The sequence below is a fragment of the Dermacentor albipictus genome, chromosome 8, assembly GCF_038994185.2.
Source record: "Dermacentor albipictus isolate Rhodes 1998 colony chromosome 8, USDA_Dalb.pri_finalv2, whole genome shotgun sequence".
In the NCBI taxonomy this organism is placed as follows: Eukaryota; Metazoa; Arthropoda; class Arachnida; order Ixodida; family Ixodidae; genus Dermacentor; species Dermacentor albipictus.
In genome coordinates, this window is record NC_091828.1 from 113,465,001 (window position 1) to 113,483,107 (window position 18,107).

The 18,107-nt window shown below is 47.8% G+C and overlaps 2 protein-coding genes across 4 annotated transcripts in view; one reads left to right on the forward strand and one right to left on the reverse strand.

Moving 5' to 3' along the window:
* The window catches only part of LOC135920146 (uncharacterized), a 232,764-nt gene that overhangs the window by 55,592 nt on the left and 159,065 nt on the right, over positions 1 to 18,107 (reverse strand). For 2 of the 3 annotated variants that reach the window (XM_070524185.1, XM_070524184.1), the window contains exons 3-5: positions 6,788 to 7,336; positions 2,423 to 2,492; positions 208 to 326 (exon numbers count right to left, since the gene is read on the reverse strand). In XM_070524185.1, coding sequence (XP_070380286.1) covers positions 208 to 326; positions 2,423 to 2,492; positions 6,788 to 6,797 — 199 coding nt within the window. In that variant the 5' untranslated portion in view covers positions 6,798 to 7,336. Of the gene's footprint in view, positions 1 to 207; positions 327 to 2,422; positions 2,493 to 6,787; positions 7,337 to 8,099; positions 8,118 to 18,107 lie in introns of those variants that run through there. The other variant, XM_065454276.2, reaches the window with a different exon arrangement.
* LOC135920147 (uncharacterized) overlaps positions 14,931 to 18,107 on the forward strand; it is a 144,013-nt gene continuing 140,836 nt past the window's right edge. Inside the window, exon 1 of the mRNA XM_070524186.1 lies at positions 14,931 to 14,994. The gene's annotated coding sequence lies outside the window, so the exon portion shown is untranslated. The remainder of the gene's footprint in view (positions 14,995 to 18,107) is intronic.

Here is an 18,107-nt window from a genome sequence, read left to right on the forward strand (position 1 = left end):
TAATATAACTAACTAACTAACTAAATAAATAAATAAATCGATCAATAACTAAGTCAATAAACGAATAAATAAACCAATAAACAATCGATGAATCAGTCAGTGTAGTAGGATAGTAAATCTTCCTCTTAGGTATAGGCTCGGCAAGGTCGAGACGAGGACGGCCCTGTGTCGGAAAACGTAGCTATTCGTTCAGCACGGCCGACTTACTGATATACACGTCAGAGACAAGTATGAGGAGAATAATCATGATGATGAGCAGGACCAGGATGCAGCAGCAGATGATGGGGATGACCGCATCGGGGTAGTCCTCTTCGCTGGTGTCCTCACTGGAAGAGAGAGAGAGAGAGAATGGGGCCCAAGAGGAGCAAGTAAGGCACGCAGTGGCCATGTTCAGTAAGTGAACAAAGGCGAGCAAAATGTGCAAAGTAATCGGAAAAAGCAATGTAAGTAGCCGTTAAGAGGAAGCTTTAGCTCGGGTGCTCCTATCTAAATACGTGTAAAAGGAGAATTCGTTTTTCTCGGCAACCACTGCACCAATTTTGACGAGGTTTGTTGCATTTAAAAGAAAAACGTAAAATCTAGTGACTGTTGGTTTTGAATTTTCGAGTTAGGTTGTCAATTTTTTGCTAAAAATTGGCGAAAATCGAAAATTTCCAGAAAACGAAACTATCAAGTGTACAACTCTGTAACTCAATGAAGAAAAATGATAATACACTTCTGTGAATTGTATCTAATAGTACATCTAAAGCGAACAAAATTGATATGTTACGCTTGAAATATAAGAAATTTAATAATAGGAAAATACAACTTTTGCAAAACCCTTGTAACCAACGTAACGAATTCACGTAAGATGTAAAATGACATATTGAATTTGTCCGCTTTGGATGATCTAATGGATGCCGTTTACAGAACCATGATATCATCTCTTGATGGAGAGCTATGAATTTGTAAACTTCGCGCTTCTATTTTTTTCAAACGGTCAAATATTTGAAAATCGTTTTCAGAAAATTCAAGCCGTAAATCGAAATTCCGCTTCCTACAGTCACTAGAATTTAACTTTCTCTTTCAAATGCAACAAATTTCATTAAAGTCGGTCCAGGGGTTATCTCATAAAAACTTTTTTGCGTTTTACATGTATTTGAATAGGCCGCGTCGGAGTTGGGCCCGACCTAAGGAGGTATATTATTAGCCAAGGAGGTATATTGATACGTAAGCAAAGCAATGTTGAGTGTGAGTAAGATGAAATAGAAGCAAGGAACGAATTTGAAGTAAATTTAAAAGCATGCAAATAAAGGATAGCCTAAATAAGAGTGAGCAGCTAAGTAAGAAAAAAAAAGCAGTAAATTTTCTTGAGTAAATGAGTATATCAAATAATCAGTAAATAATCACTCAGTACTCTTAACCTATACGCCACCATCAGCATAAAAGAAGACAGACGTGTTCCGAGTGTCCGCAGCACCAAATTAGTCAATTAATGGCGTAGGAAGGCATCAATGTGACTATTGATCGAGCGATTCATTGATGCTGAGCAGAATCAAGGCGTCTATACTACGCCTTCGTAAAGCGTAGGCCTGCTCCTTTAGTGGCGGTCCGAATAATTTCCGGTCTGATGAGTTATTTTGCCTACAAAAAAGCAATTCACAATGACATACTTGCCTCAACTCATATTCACACGAATATGAAAATTCCCACAGCCGATGTATAAATTACATAAAATGAGCAAGTTCTAGAACAACAACGTAAGCATCCGTTCATGTAGTGGTTAAGGAGCTCTTGGCTTCATGGTTGGCCAATAAGAAACTCGGAGAATACACGGCTTAGGCTATGGCTGCCGGTAGAACTACTCGTTCAAGCAAGAGGTACATACGGCTGTATCGTGTAGCAGTTGCCAGCGTTACAGTTGACACAGTTTGAGATAGGATGGTCACAACACAGATTCCACTGTGGGCACTAATCTGGACATCGTCGAATTCCGCCACGTTGTTAAATTTTGAGCCAATCAGAGAGGCGGTAGCAACCCCCCCTTGGGCCAATCACAGCTTCACAAGATGGCGAAGTCGACAAAAATGGCTGCTGGACCTTGTCATTGTCCAGAATGGCATCCTATGCTTAGTGTTACTTCAGAGTTTGGGTTGACCGGGGTTCACCGGGTTCAGAGTTTGGGTTGACCGGGGTTGTTGGAGAAGTGTGGGAGAGGCCTTTGCCCTGCAGTGGACGTAACCAGGCTGATGATGATCATGATGATGATGATGATGATGATGATGATGATACTGGACTCTTGTTGTTGTAATTCGAGATCAGCGTTGGCACTTTCGCCGCGTCATCCACGCGATTTCGCCATCAGCGCCGATTCTCAGTTCTGCGTCAAACATACGTCATCGAAAAATGCAATGCACGCCGCTGAATACGCAAGCAGCCTTACCGGATGCCGGTGCGTTGACTGCTGCTGAAACTCGGCTCATCATCGCTCATCATGAGACTCTCCTCTCCGCCTGGAATGTGACGTAGCAACAAAAAGAGGAGGCTCAATGCTTTTATGGCTCATTCGCACCGGCGACTTGAGCAGGTCGCGATCAAAAAGCAACCGAAGGCGACTGACGTTCACACACCGGCAAGCCCGGCTGAGCGCGACCCGCAAGTCGCAATCCCGGAGATTATCGTTCTCAGCGAGAACTATCGGAATCTACGCGGAATTTTGCCGCGACGCGGGAGGAGGCCGGATGTAGACATGTGAAAGATCGCTTCCGGTGCGCCGCTGATCGGTTTATCAGTTTTGCGACCACGGTCGCGCGACTGAAAAATCGCGCAGAGAGCGACTGGCCCAAAATGGTCGCTTTTCGAGAAAAGCGACCGTTTGCGACCATTTGCGACTGGTCGCTTTGCGACCAACTTGGTCGCGCGACCACTGTCAGTCGCCGGTGTGAATGAGCCCTTAGTCTGCGCGCAGTCACGTGGTAATCCCCCGGTTCAGAACTCACGGTGACGTCACGGATGTCGGTGACGTCTGCTCGGGTTTAGTTAGGTCGGTGTTGGCATGCATTGGAGGGTACCCTTGCAAAGAGGGGAAACTAAACTGAGCGAATTTCAGTGACATTAACTGAACCACAATGACCACAAAACGAACAAGAAAACAACACAAATTGAAATCCGTGACGTCACATTGAGGCACCGGTGCTGGGGAGACGAAATGAAAAAAAATATATAATACATGCAAGCTCTGTCTTCAATTTCTGTCCTAATAATCAACATATTACCGTGAAATAGCTAACGTGAAGATTTTTTAAAAGAAGTACGTTATCAGTCTAAACTAACTTTGTTTTTGTTTCCCTTTAGCGTCCCCTTCAATTTTCGACAGTGAAATCACTGTAAGCAGCTGCATGATGATTAGTGTGTTTATATATATGCGAGGGCGAATCACAAAGTCCTCGCCCCTATTTTTTTATTAGCCAAAATAGGAGGAAGCATACCACAACACGATTGAAGCCAAACCTGTAGACGTGCACACTTCATGCAGTACTAGGCCCACGGACGAAGGAAAAAGATTGGAGGAAGCATAGTACAACACGATTGAAGCCAAACCTATAGGCCCAACACGTGAGCGTACATCAAAGTGCCTGGTTGGTTTCAGTGTTTCAGTGCGCACCGAATAAAAACTACTGGCATACTGACTGAAACCAACCGCGCACTTTGACGTGTGCTCACGTGTTGGGCCTACAGGTTTGGCTTCAATCGTGTTGCCGTATGCTTCCTCCTATCTTTTTCCTTCGTCCATGGGCCGAGTGCTGCATGTAGTGTGGACGTGTGCATGAAGCGCTCACGTGTTGGGCCTACAGGTTTGGCTTCAATCGTGTTGTGCTACGCTTCCTCCTATCTTTTTCCTTCGTCCATGGGCCGAGTACTGCATGAAGTGTGGACGTGTGCATGAAGCGCTCACGTGTTGGGCCTACAGGTTTGGCTTCAATCGTCTTGTGCTACGCTTCCTCCTATCTTTTTCCTTCGTCCATGGGCCGAGTACTGCATGAAGTGTGGACGTGTGCATAAAGCACTCACGTGTTGGGCCTACAGGTTTGGCTTCAATCGTGTTGTGCTACACTTCCTCCTATCTTTTTCCTTCGTCCATGGGCCGAGTACTGCATGAAGTGTGGACGTGTGCATGAAGCGCTCACGTGTTGGGCCTACAGGTTTGGCTTCAATCGTCTTGTGCTACGCTTCCTCCTATCTTTTTCCTTCGTCCATGGGCCGAGTACTGCATGAAGTGTGGACGTGTGCATAAAGCGCTCACGTGTTGGGCCTACAGGTTTGGCTTCAATCGTGTTGTGCTACGCTTCCTCCTATCTTTTTCCTTCGTCCATGGGCCGAGTACTGCATGAAGTGTGGACGTGTGCATGAAGCGCTCACGTGTTGGGCCTACAGGTTTGGCTTCAATCGTCTTGTGCTACGCTTCCTCCTATCTTTTTCCTTCGTCCATGGGCCGAGTACTGCATGAACTGTGGACGTGTGCATGAAGCGCTCACGTGTTGGGCCTACAGGTTCGGCTTCAATCGTGTTGTGCTACGCTTCCTCCTATCTTTTTCCTTCGTCCATGGGCCGAGTACTGCATGAAGTGTGGACGTGTGCATGAAGCGCTCACGTGTTGGGCCTACAGGTTTGGCTTCAATCGTGTTGTGCTACGCTTCCTCCTATCTTTTTCCTTCGTCCGTGGGCCGAGTACTGCATGAAGTGCGCCCGTAAACCGTAAACCCAAGTATGCCCCGTATACTCAGATAAACCTATGTGTTACAGTACACACGGGGTATACTGTAGTCAAGACAAATCAAAACTTCTATTTACCACAAACCATCTGAATGGACTGCGGGGCTAGAAGCTGCAATCAGAAGCACGACATAAGCCCAGGAGCTACAGATACGTGACAGCAACAGCAAGAAAAGCTTCGCATTTGGAAGAATTACCACGTGATGGATACGCTCACATACAAATGAGCACAATATTTTTACCACAAGAAATTTGCACAGTAATTAACAAAGTAACACAGTACCTGTGTTTGCCAACAGGAATTTCAAAGCGAATAGCTTTCTCTGGCACATTCTTTGGAATAGACACTGCTTCTAGTGGCGGTGTCGCCATACTTCGGTGATAGTGGTTGTATTGGTAGGTGATCTTGGCATTCGTTGCAGAGCAGCTACACCGACATGGACATAGAAGGCAAATTAGCGCTGTGCCTTCTGTGTCCGTGCGGGTGTGCCTGCGGTACACAGCCAATTAGATTATGACCCACATCTGATTTGATGTGTGCGAAGGCGGGGGAGGAGGGGGGAGGGTAAGCATCGCCTGCAAGCGCAGTATTAAACTTCGCGCAGACGATCTGCGCAAAACTTAAGCGCGAACGAGCCCGGCAGTTTAGCAGTGAGAATAGAGACTTTTAGCTTGTACGCTATTCCGGTAAACGGGAGCGGTTTGGGCGGATTACCGGATGGTCGGGGCGTAAACTTGAGCGGCCGGAGCGGTGAAGCCGCTTGGTGTATAGCTCAACCAGACAAACGCATAGCTAAATCTGCAGTAACTCACCGTATCCTGCTTCGCCACTCGTGCAAATTTTTGGCAGCGGCGTAATTGCGAACACGATTACGCCGCTGTCGAAAATTTACGCCAGCAGCTAAGCAGAATATAGTAATTAGCTCTGTGCTTGTGTGGTTGAGCTTTGCGCCACCAGCTGGCGCCAACAATCTGGCCGCTCACCTTGACGCCCCCGCTAAACCGGAAAACCGCCCGCGCTTGCCCGAATACCGGACACGCTAAAAGTCTCTAATCTTACATGTCTGCCGCTCCTACTTCTGCAACGCTCAGTAGATTGCCGTCTCAACGAAGCCGTGCCAAATTGTAGGAGAATACGTACCTCTATAATACATATTACCACGGTGACCTAGCCGTATGGTTTCGTACGAGAAAATGCTGGAAAGAACTCTGGCGCTGCCATCGCTCTGCTCTACCACGGAAATGATTACAAGTACGTGGATTTGCCTAATCTTCGTGCTTCTGGCTTCAGACGTTCTTGTGACGTCAGGAGTCGCCTCGATATATTAACGCGCTAGGTAACCGAGTGGCTCCGGCGTTGCTTTGCGAATTTCACGCCGTGACGGCCTCATTCCAATGAAGGTGGAACGCAAAAAAAAGAAAGAAAAAAAGCCGGTCGTTTGTTGAGCATCGGGTGCACGTCAGAGAAAACCCAGGTGGTCAAAATGATTCCCCCACTAAAACGTGTCTCATAATCGGATCGCGTTTTTTTTTTTGGCACGTAAAACGCCAAATTTCTTTTTCCCCCGAGTAATTTCTTTTTTGCGTGTGACCTCATATGGACTGAACGTCACGCTGTGCAAGACTTCCCTCTAGTAACCTCTAGTAGAAAAGCTTTCAGGTAAAGCTGCTTCCCGATGTACCAGCGAAATTAAAATTAAATTATGGGGTTTTACGTGCCAAAACCACTTTCTGATTATGAGGCACGCCGTAGTGGAGGGCTCCGGAAATTTCGACCACCTGGGGTTCTTTAACGTGCACCTAAATCTAAGCTCACGGGTGTTTTCGCATTTCGCCCCCATCGAAATCCGGCCGCCGTGGCCGGGATTCGATCCCGCGACCTCGTGCTCAGAAGCCCAGCACCATAGCCACTGAGCAACCACGGCGGGTTCTACCAGCGACATTCACGTGCTTTTAAGGCAGAGGCTCGCGAAGGAGCACACAAGGTTGAATGCTGGAGCTACTGTAGTGTAAAGCGAGTTTTAGCGGGGCTCACCTTCGCTCATGACGGCTCGAGATCTGCTCGGGATCCTGGCTGGCCGCAAGCCGTGGTCCAAAACCACCGGTCTTCTTCTACTGCCGTGACCGTGCGCTTTGATGTGTCGCTCGTGCTGCCCGCCCTTGCGCGTTTACTACTTCTTCTTCGAAAATTTTCATTCTGGCGAACACTGCCTCTTCTTCTTCTTTTTTTTGCTGCAGCTTACTCATATTGGCATGGATGCTGCTGCTGCTGCTGATGATGATGATGAAAAACTTTATTTATCCCTCTTTAAAGAGAAGGGGGCAATGGAATAGAGGGTGAGGGGGAGGAACTACTTGAAGTAGGCCTCCTTTATCCTCTCAGCCCACTCCAGGATGGCCTCCTGAAGATCGGGCCTGGAGCTACGCAAGGCAGCCTGGATGTTTGCTTATAAGTAAAAGCTCGGATGCCCTAGCTTCTCGTGTAGAAATTGTCGAGGTGGCTCAGCGAACTCATCGTCCACGTCTGTCTGGTTCCTTCCCCGCTTGGCAGACGTCGGTTCCCTCTCTGGAGCAGCATTCGGGCCTGGGCAGAGGAAGGAGGAAAATTGGCGGTGCGCCGTTCCTTTAGAGATGAAAGGAGACTATATGGCTATTATAGCAATCTTATCTTATGTTCTTCGTGATATGTTTGATTGTAAATGATTTTATGTAACGATGTCTGCGCGCGGTGATAATGCGGGCTGAGGAGATGGGCGCGTGATACAGTACGCTTGTGTACGTGTACATTAGGATGCTGCCATGGGCAGAGCGACAGCAGATGGGGAAAGCCCGCTGCAGAAGCAACACAATTTGGGAAGTCGCACTGGGTTTTCGGGTGCCGGACCCCGGGCCCCGCGCGGCGAAAGGTGGAGAAAAGTGTGAAAGCGGCCTGCGTGCGGCGTGAAAAACGTAGAAAGTAACTTAATTGTACGCGCATCGATCGTCGTGTGTATAAGGGCACACGACGATCCACATAACAAATCAGGGAAAAAAACAAAAAAACAAAATGCAGCACAATGTATGGCGGTATAAGGCGCGGCACAAATATTATACTCGTAAACTAACTATAGCGTACGAGACGTCGTCTATAGTATCGTTCATACAGCGCCCCAAGCCCAAAAGAACGTGTATAATTACGGAGATCTCGCTGAAAGAAGCTTGGCCAACTGCACGACATTGCAACTGCAGGTGAAGCAGACGGCGCTGCAGCTCCGTCGAAGCAGACGGTGCCGCAGGGTGCAGTCGCTATTTCCGTGGTATATCTCTGTCGTCTGGAATGTGACCTCCATTAAAGAACACACACTTACCGGCATTCAGAGACGACAAAAACGGCTGCAGCGCTTTCGGAACCAACCATAGCAGGCGACAGACAACCGCCAACGTGCTTGGCCAATTGGCTTGGCTCCGCAGCCGCCCTCTGCCGTTCCCGCAGTCCCCCCACCACCATCATCATCATCATAACAAAAAACATGGCGGCCGCCTACAGGCGCTGCAAATTCTGGTATTCTTGGCGCGACGACTGCTGGATGGAAGTAACAGTTCCCTGTCAGCTACGAAACGCCCTATACAACGCTGATCGTGACTTAGAGCGCCACCGGTGATGTTACAGACGTCGCACATGGACGGTGCACGGGATGAGAATGATGGTAGAAACCGACGGCTTTCGAAAAAACGCGCCAAGCGATCTCCGCGTGCTGGCTTCGGGGTGGTACATGTTTAAGAACGGGTCTATACTATTTCTTGAGGCATGCGTTGAATTTCAATAGCACGACATTGTAACGCACCTCTCCCTGTATCGAAACAGAACGGCGATAGCGAAAACTTCGCCTGGAGTGCCCATATAGCTGCCGTGAAAAACACAAACAAAATAACAAACGAGTGAACAAAACACGGCTCGGGGCAAGTTCCTGGATTTTACGTCTGCCAAAAACCATCTGATAACGAAGCACGCCGTAGTGGAGCCGGGACTCCAGAATAACTTTGACCACCCGGGTTTCTTCAACGTGCACCCAAACGCAAAGTACACACGAGTGTTTTTTTTTTTTTGCATTTCGCCCTCATTGGACTGCGGCCCACCCGCACCCGGGATGGAACCTGCTACCCCGTAGTCAGCATCAACAACGTTATAACCCCCGACCTACCGCGGTACATTGCTCACGGCAGCATGCAGCCAACGAAAGCACAGAGATTCCTTATGTGAATGACTCAACGCCGAGAGAGGCGCAGTTGCGAGAACAGCTCGCAACATTGTGTAAACTTGTGATCGAAGTATGACCTCAACGCAATAGAGCAAAAATTAGCATTAGTCCAGGATTGCGCAGACCGCCGACGAAGAAGGTTGATTACACTCACCGCGATGGCCATTAATTCATCCCGCCGTGTCGCCTAAATAAGAACACGGGTCGTTTTCGACGATGGGCGTACACAATGCGCACTGCGACTTGCCGCGACCGAACGCCGATGCCACAAACTCGTATATGCAATATTGCAAGGACGAACCCCATGAACGAGGAACGCTTTTCATTCGGTGGTAACATCGATAGCCACCCGAAACGTGCGGTATATATAGTATGTAGGCCGCCACAAACACTGCACCTGGAGCGCACGGAGAGTATACCGTTACAGCGTGTCGGCTGCAGTTCATTGCAAGTTGTCGTTGATGTGCGCGGTGACGTCACAACGCTCCACTGCGCGAGACCTTCTCAGGTTGGAAGTAAAGGAAGCTTATTGTACACTGGTAGAGCTCGTAGACAGAATTGTGACACTCAAAAACAAGATAGCAAACGAACGCGAAGGAATTACCACGGTCATGCATGGTTACTCCAACAGACGTATACCATTGCTAAGCCTATATATGTCAAAGCTTTCAGCGCAGTAGAACACTCTTGTGACCGCAAGGATGCTGGTTACTCCCATGAGTAACACTCTCACTCTTTTAAGGAGTACACTCTAAAAAAAATATGTTTCCACCCTTCGGGGTGCAAACTTTTTTGGAGAGAAAGCCTTCGGAAATCGCAGCACCGCTTTTGGCTGCCTTCTGCAGCCGTACAGAAAACGAAGGTTCGCTTCAAAACGTTTCCGACAGCGCCGGTGTTGCTCGCTGGTCTTAGTGCGAGGCCAGACGTCTGCTACGGCCAGACGACAGACGCACACTTGCACAGAAGCTTATGCATCTTTCATCACGTGTCCATCTAGTCCGTCTCGCGCGAGCAATCTGTGAACGATTAAACGCACTTCTTCAGATGATACTCTGTCGCGATTGACTCGGCGCCCCCCTCTAACGCAGCGACCAGACGAAAGCCGTCTGCTTCAAGCTCGCCTGAACGCAAACGATTTATAAGCTCCGATTTCCCGCATCTATTATCCATAGGGCCACTAGGCTAATGCGCGTACCCGAATATGTCTCGAAGAGTGTTGTTCTGAAGCCGCCGTATAGTATGGTAAAGCCATGCAGGTAGTACCGTCCACACGAACCTTGCTATTCCGGAGTACCGGCATATAGCTATTCTAAGACAATCAGCTGAACGTCCACACGCATTCGGCCCCGAACAACAGAAAGGCTGTACGGGGGAGCCACACGCATTCGCTGCATCGACCGGCCAAGCGAACCTAACGGCGAGAGAACCGGGGAAAAAAAATAACAACATAAGAACGGGACGAAACAGTCAACAGACAAAGCGAACGCGTTGCCATCCGTTTCGCCATGAAAGCTGGCCTTGGAACCGTTTCAGCGTACGCATCAATGGACGCCTACCTGATGGCACGCTACAATGCAGACGCCCAAAATGGGTCTGTCTACCCCCCCTCCTCGCTTTCTCACCTAATCAATATCAATTTCCTAAGCGCTTCGTGAAAGACAGGCCGACCTGAACGCTCGAGGATCGTTATGCGGGCAGAGGTGTGACGCAGGGGTGAAGAACGGAAGCGACGTAAACAGGAGGGCTGAAGTCTTCCACCACCAGAGGGCGCGCTTGATGTGGCCACGTCGAGAAGTAAAAATTAGAAGGGCAAAACCTGCAAGGTAACGCAAACAGAGAGTTGTGCCTTGTTATTTGAGGCTCGAGCTGGTTGACCAAGGACAATAAAAAATAATACAAAACAAAACGTACCGAATAAAAAAAAATATTCGCAAACAGGACGACACACGTGCCCTTCTGCTGCAGCAAAAGAAGCCGGACATAACTCGGCACATCTTGTATGAAGGCGATGGTATTCGACCGGGTAGACCCGTAGGTAACGTACACTTTTCCGGGAGCGATGGGGATAACAGCGAATGGAAGCATTAATTAACCAGTGAGCAGTCGATACGGTTAAAGTATTCGTGGAGAAAAGGAAAAAAAAAGAAAGCCGGGAGGGAATTCATACGACCGACCGTATCCGTTACATACATAGGAAGCGGTACAAGGTAGATATAGTTGCTTTAAGGAAGAGAGGAAAAGAAAAAAGATTAAGAAGGTCTGTGTGGACGAAATCATAGGCTGATAAGCACGTATAGCACACCTAGCTAGCTCAGGGAGACTAGAAGACTGTGTGTCCCCGCCCCGTTTCACAGGGGAAGCTAATAATAATAATAATAATAATAATAATAATAATAATAATAATAATAATAATAATAATAATAATAATAATAATAATAATAATAATAATAATATTATTAATATATTAATAATAATAATAATAATAATAATAATAATAATAATAATAATAATAATAATAGGCGTGTGTACTTCATAGATATCGCGCCGGGTCGCTCCGCTCCACTTGGCAGGAGCCCTCCGTGCCAGACTTTGTGGTGAAGTGTATATATATATATATATATATATAAATAAGGAACACGCACTGCAGAAAAAGGGGCAAACATTATGTACAAATATACAGAAAAGGGGTGCCCCTGGCGACACTTGGGTCGTCGGCGCCACTGATCTGGTGGCCAATCGGAGAGCGTGCAGTAGCCCGGTGAGCCAATCAGAGATAGCAAAATGGCGAACTAGACACTGCGTCGGAATTCGATACTGTCCGGGGTAGCAACATGAACTCACGATATCGCACCGATACAACTTCCGACTTATTCTAAAACAACACGATGATGGGAGTCTCTGATTATACAGTCCAGACTTGAGAACGTGTTGTGACGAGCCAAAAAGAAAAAAATGGGCTCAAAGCGCGCAGTTGCAATGTAAACGAAATTCGCCAGCGCTGCTTTAACATGTGCACGTCTTCCGGAAACATGGATTTGAAAGCAAATCGAACGCAATCATGCAGATGATTCTCGAAAGGTTCGGCCATAACGTGTTGGACTCAGTTGACTAAAAATAAAGTTGAGTAGTGAGGGTAGCACTTGCCCAGAAAAGCACTTGGCAGGAATAGATTATACTGCGGCATGCACGACATGGACCTGTGACATTTCAAGGGGCCTCGAGTATGCTCGTTCGAAAGTAATGCAATGCACTCACATTTCTGACACTTCATTCATTTTGTTCCTATGTGGAGAGACAAAATTCCAGCCCAAAGTTAGCACCCCAGTGTCTGACGTGATGTAGATGTCTACAAAATGGCGCAAGAGCAAACAAAAAAAAAACGAAAAGCCAAACAAAAAGGAAAAGTTTCCGCAACCTTGCCGGCCTGTCAATATTTGCACACCAGCCGCGCTGCTCGCGTGACAAGCGAGAATTGGGATATGCAAATGGCTTCTAGCGATCCGCCGCCAAGTGTCGCATGCGTGCGAGCGAATGACACCGCGCGGGACACTTCTGGGAACGCACTTTTGCGCCGCGTTTGCCCGCAAATTGTGCTTTGCTGCTGACGCAGCCTTCCCGCTATGAGTGGCGATGGTACAGTGACGACAGAGCACGCAAAAGTGGCCTCTCTAGATGCAACCATCATGGCGTCGTCAACTCGGCGTTCCAGAAGGCAGTGAGAGTGCATCACCAGACAGCACGCCGGAAAGAGTCGTCTATTCTAGATTCGGCGCGGTGACTCGGGCAAGTAACTTCTGCTCCGACTGTTTTAATGGATCCGGATCGTGCCTCGACGACGTGCCAGCATTTTCTAGAAAAGTGACCGTTTTAAGGGGATCCGTCGCAGATTCGTCTGTCATCTGCGTTCCAGACGATCCTGACAGCAGACGACTATAGAGTGCCAGAAAAGGAAGAAACGTCAATACATTAGGATGATGCTGCTGGCTCGCCACCTGGAAAAATGGTTTGCCGCCGTTTTAACGTCCACAGTGTGTCGTACTTCGTTGTGAGTGCCGTGTCAAAGCTAGAACAACATGGGGACAGGTTGCGGCCGGTGCTTAGAAGAATATAATGTGAACGACAAGCGAAGTGAAGATCGCTGGGCAGCGGTCAGGCAAACAGCAGTCATCGTTCACGGGGTGTTTGTCACCCGCAAGCCACCATTAACGTGGCTATTTAAATTATGTCCCTCCAGCGACGAGTGACTCAGTGAACGTGGAGCACAAATGCCTCTGTCGTTGGCCATACGTGTCGTTTGGTAGTCTAGATGCCTCATGGAGTTGGCAAGTGGCGTCGAAGTGCCGAATCCTCAAGTGATCCTGTCGTCTGCTATGTGCCAGTTGCGCATATCTGCCGCTGCTAGAAGTTGGGAGCAAATGCTGTTGAATATGCTGCGTACCGCCCAGAAAACCTAACTACTCCAGAGAGACGCGGTGGGTTGCCACTGACACCATGACAGCTGGCTCAACGTTTGTGAGTTTCTGCGGAGGTTAATCTCGACTGGTAGGTTGCCGTCATCCAGTGTGCATTGACAACCTGAATTCCTCATAATTGAGATGCGGCAAAGCGATTACAAATTCTGGGCACAACGATACTACACGAGCGTTTCGGCGTGTAAAAGAACGTTTTCTTTTCGGTAGGTTCAAAGCGACAGTAGTAGAAAAGGTCCCCTACATTTATCAACGATAAGCATCGAGGACATCACCTTAATGATAACTACAGTTGATGAAGGCATCGACTCCATCATCTTTGTGTGGACTGCGAAGTTGGATGGGACACCAGCTCTGTATGTGAAGGGTTAGTATAGGCCTAAATATTCAGTGGGCTCTCTTGAATACTACTGTGGCTAGTAACTCAGATATACAGACGCTGACGGCAGTCACCCAATGTACCACCCTTCTGTCGTGCTATAAGCTAAACTAATGCTCGTCAGCTTTCTGATGTCTACCTTTCTAATACTTTTCTAGTGTCTGCCTACCCATTTATATAGCAGTGTGTGTACATGACTCTCTGTCAATCTGTAAGTTTATTATCTATCTATCTATCTATCTATCTATCTATCTATCTATCTATCTATCTATCTATCTATCTATCTATCTATCTATCTATCTATCTATCTATCTATCTATCTATCTATCTATCTATCTATCTATCTATCTATCTATCTATCTATCTATCTATCTATCTATCTATCTATCTATCTATCTATCTATCTATCTATCTATCTATCTATCTATCTATCTATCTATCTATCTATCTATCTATCTATCTATCTATCTATCTATCCATCCATCCATCCATCCATCCATCCATCCATCCATCCATCCATCCATCCATCCATCCATCCATCCATCCATCCATCCATCCATCCATCCATCCATCCATCTATCTATCTATCTATCTATCTATCTATCTATCTATCTATCTATCTATCTATCTATCTATCTATCTATCTATCTATCTATCTATCTATCTATCTATCTATCTATCTATCTATCTATCTATCTATCTATCTATCTATCTATCTAATCTATCTATCTATCTATCTATCTATCTATCTATCTTTTCCTTTTATATTCCGCCTTTCTCGCCCCCGTGCTTCAAGCGCTTGACGCCAGAGCACGACCCTCAGATTTTGCTTCGTTCTATCCTACGATTCCGCAAGGAAATGTTCGCTGTAACGAGGTTCGGCGGGGTGGCGATCCAGAGCAACCCTCGACTTCATCATCCCGGTCTGTTTCTCGCCCGCAGGTGATGACGTTCCTCCATGAGAGTTTCAACGTATTCCAGAGTTCGCGCACTGCTGGAGGCGGCAACCGCGGCCGCAACCCCGGCGGCGCGGCTTCGACCAGCGTCTGGGGATCGCTCTTCGCGCAGCGAAGCAACCGACCCGTGCTCGTGATTGGCGGCCGCTCGTCGAGGCAGGAGCCGCTGCCGAGCGTAGCCGAGACTCTCTTCAGACAGGGTGAGCCCACGGAAGCAGCAGTGTCTTGTCTTGTCTTGCCTTGTCTCCAAATACTGGCTAACACCCACTGCGGGGGACTGGCCAAGAAGCAGACGGTTTAAAGTATGTCTAGATAACCGATGGTCATTAAGGGTTACGGACTGGATTCCAAGGGAAGGGAAGCGTAGCAGGGGGCGACAGAAAGTTAGGTGGGCGGATGACATTAAGACGTTTGCAGGGACAACATGGCCACAATAAGTACATGACCGGGGTACTTGGAGAAGTATGGGAGAGGCCTTTGCTCTGTAGTGGGCGTAACTAGGCTGATGATGATGATGATTAGAATTAAAACAAAAAAACTAAATTTGCATAGCAGAGCGTGGGTTAATGAAATATAATTCAAAGATTAGAAAAAAATATATGCTTAAGAATTTTGAGACGTAATAATTTAACCCCAACACGTGCAATAATAGGGATAATTGATTATAGAAATTCAGCAAGGTACTCCTTCTGTGTCTTCTAATAACATTGGGAACTTCGAGAAAAGCGTCCCTGTGGCTGGATACTCGTGAAGCTGCCCAGAAAGAAAGAATGGTTGGAGAGGTTAGCGATAGCCCAACTTGTTTTGCACAGCAGTGTTCGCGAAGTCATCATCGTCATTGCCATCATCATCAAATCGTCTTTGTTATGCCCTTACTCGCAGACAGATAGAGAGAGATAAGTCTAAAGCATTACTGACATAACAAACTAGACTTATCATTTTTCTTTCTTCCTTTGTTGCATGAAGTGACGGTCCCCTAACTCGAAGCCTCAGAGCTTGCGCTGACGTAAGCGCCATGTTGGTGAACCAGCACGGTGAGCAAGCTGCGTCTGTTGGCGACTCACGCGGCTTCAACGCTACCCAAAACAGCCTGCAGGACAGGGGCCTGATCTAAACTGTCCTTCCTCCATGGAAGCAGGTTACCCACGGCAGTGAATATGGCGCACTGACGTCATCTAGGCTCCATATTGGAGAACCACCACGGTGAGAATCTGCGTCCATGTGACGTCACGTGCAAGGGATCTAAAATACTCTTTATGCTTACAACTTTCGGTTGCGTTTCCCAGGAAGTGCATGTGTCGTGACGTCATGACACAGAAGGCGGTCACGTGGTAGCAGAACATCGCGACGTTTCGGCCCTAGCTCCGGCTCGCTCGGCGGTCTGTTTTGCTGCTGCGACGGGCCGCGCAAACTCGGAGCTCTCTGGCCCGAGCCAAGCCCTGGCCCACGTCGAAACTTGTTGAAGTGGGCTCAGAATCCCCCGCGAACAACTTTCTTTTTCCTAGCGAGAATATTCCGTACTCTGCCCCTAAGTGGTTGAATGAAAAAGATGCTGCGACTGGTAAAGAAACTTAAAAAAAGAAGAGTTCCCGCAGAAACTCCTCTGGGAGTTGTCCAAGTATGCGTAAGCGTTGTGCCAATTGCTCATCTCCACGCAGCCCGGTGTCGTTACCTATGTTATGCTACTTGATACGGCGAGTGTAAACGGCAGCGCTGCGGCGACACAAACTGGTATGGACGGCACCGCAAGGGGCATTGATGACGCAAGCAAAGTACTGCAGGTGAAGGCGGCAGGCGCGCTGATGACGTTCCTATCATTACAAGTCGTTATCGCACTTTAGCGCCTTATCCATCCGCTTTGAACCATAATGTACCGTGACCAAACGTACCCGGGAGGCGGCTTCGTATGGCACCGCCGCGCGGACCGTCACTTGAAAGCGATCTGCGATGCCGACAAAGAGTACCGACTGCTGATAGCTTCGTGCGTTGTGTTCTCGCCGCTTACTTAGCGTCGAAGATAGACGCGTGGGCACGTATGTTGAATTGATCTGCGAAAGTGGCAGTGTGCCGCGTTTGCTGAAAGTTCCGTGGGCGCTTTGTTGTCGTCGCTTCGTTGGCGTTGAAGCGAAAGGCGGAACGAAGGTGAATTCACTCGCTGCTGTAGGTGCCATCTTGAAAGCGATCCTTTTACGGGACAGACGGACGGAGGGACGATTTTCTCGTTGGGTAAGTATAGAAATACTTACGCATTTAAAAAAGAAAAAGAAATCTACGAATGCAACTTCAATTTCCAGGTTGCGAGGGTAACCCTCCCCCACAATCATTACTGACAGCTCCCTCCGAGGAGGGTTGGAACCAGCTGCTGACAAGAGCAGACAAGAAAACACAACTGGCACTCGTCTCGTGGGCCAAAGACGTCGTCCCCACCTGGGAGCCACACTAGGCCTACCTGCACTAACTTCCAACCCTGCAGTGGAGAAATAACGTTGTTTCTCTCTCTCTCTCTCTCTCTCCAGCCATAAACACACGTGCCTTTGACATGCGGCGTGTCATCTGCCTTGACAATATTCTTCGTCGGGACGAACACGGAGGCGTTCGCAGCTTTCATGCTTTACGCTCTGGAGAATCTGATGCATGTAATGTGTACTTCGTTTGATCATTCATTCAATTCGCAATTTATAATTATAAAAAGGCTCAGAACGTAACTGCTGTCAACCACTGCCACATTCATCGCAACCAATCAATATGTCGAGCGGTCGACGGTGGTAAAAAACAAAGGATCGCTTTTGACATCCCGCGTTCGAGCGCCTGTTGTACGCATCCAATCTCGAGTTTACCTTTGGCGTACCAGTTCTGAGTCAATTGATCAACCATCTAAAACTGTGCTTCTATCGGGTGAAAGCACAACGCGCATACTATCTGAGTAACCTTCTAACACTCATTAGTTTGGGGGCAGAGAGAGAGATCAAAGAAAAAAAAGTTGCGAAGTTAACCAGAACGATAAATCCGGTTTGCTACCCTACATAGAGAGGAGGGGTACGTAGAAAGATGAAAAAGAAATATATAGAGCGAGGGAGAGAGAGCAAGACACACCAGCCACAGCCTGCCACGATCGCCGCACACAGCTTGTGAAAGTGGCAAACGCCGATACGACGTGCCGAAATAGACGCATGTCTTATCCGCGAGAACCTAATAGGACATCAGTCATACGGCACGATGCTATGTCCTCATATAGGCCTGAACCTGTCGATGTGTCGGTGCGCTTGATCACTTCGTCGTCTGCTATTTGCTAATTGGTAATTAAAATCTCCCT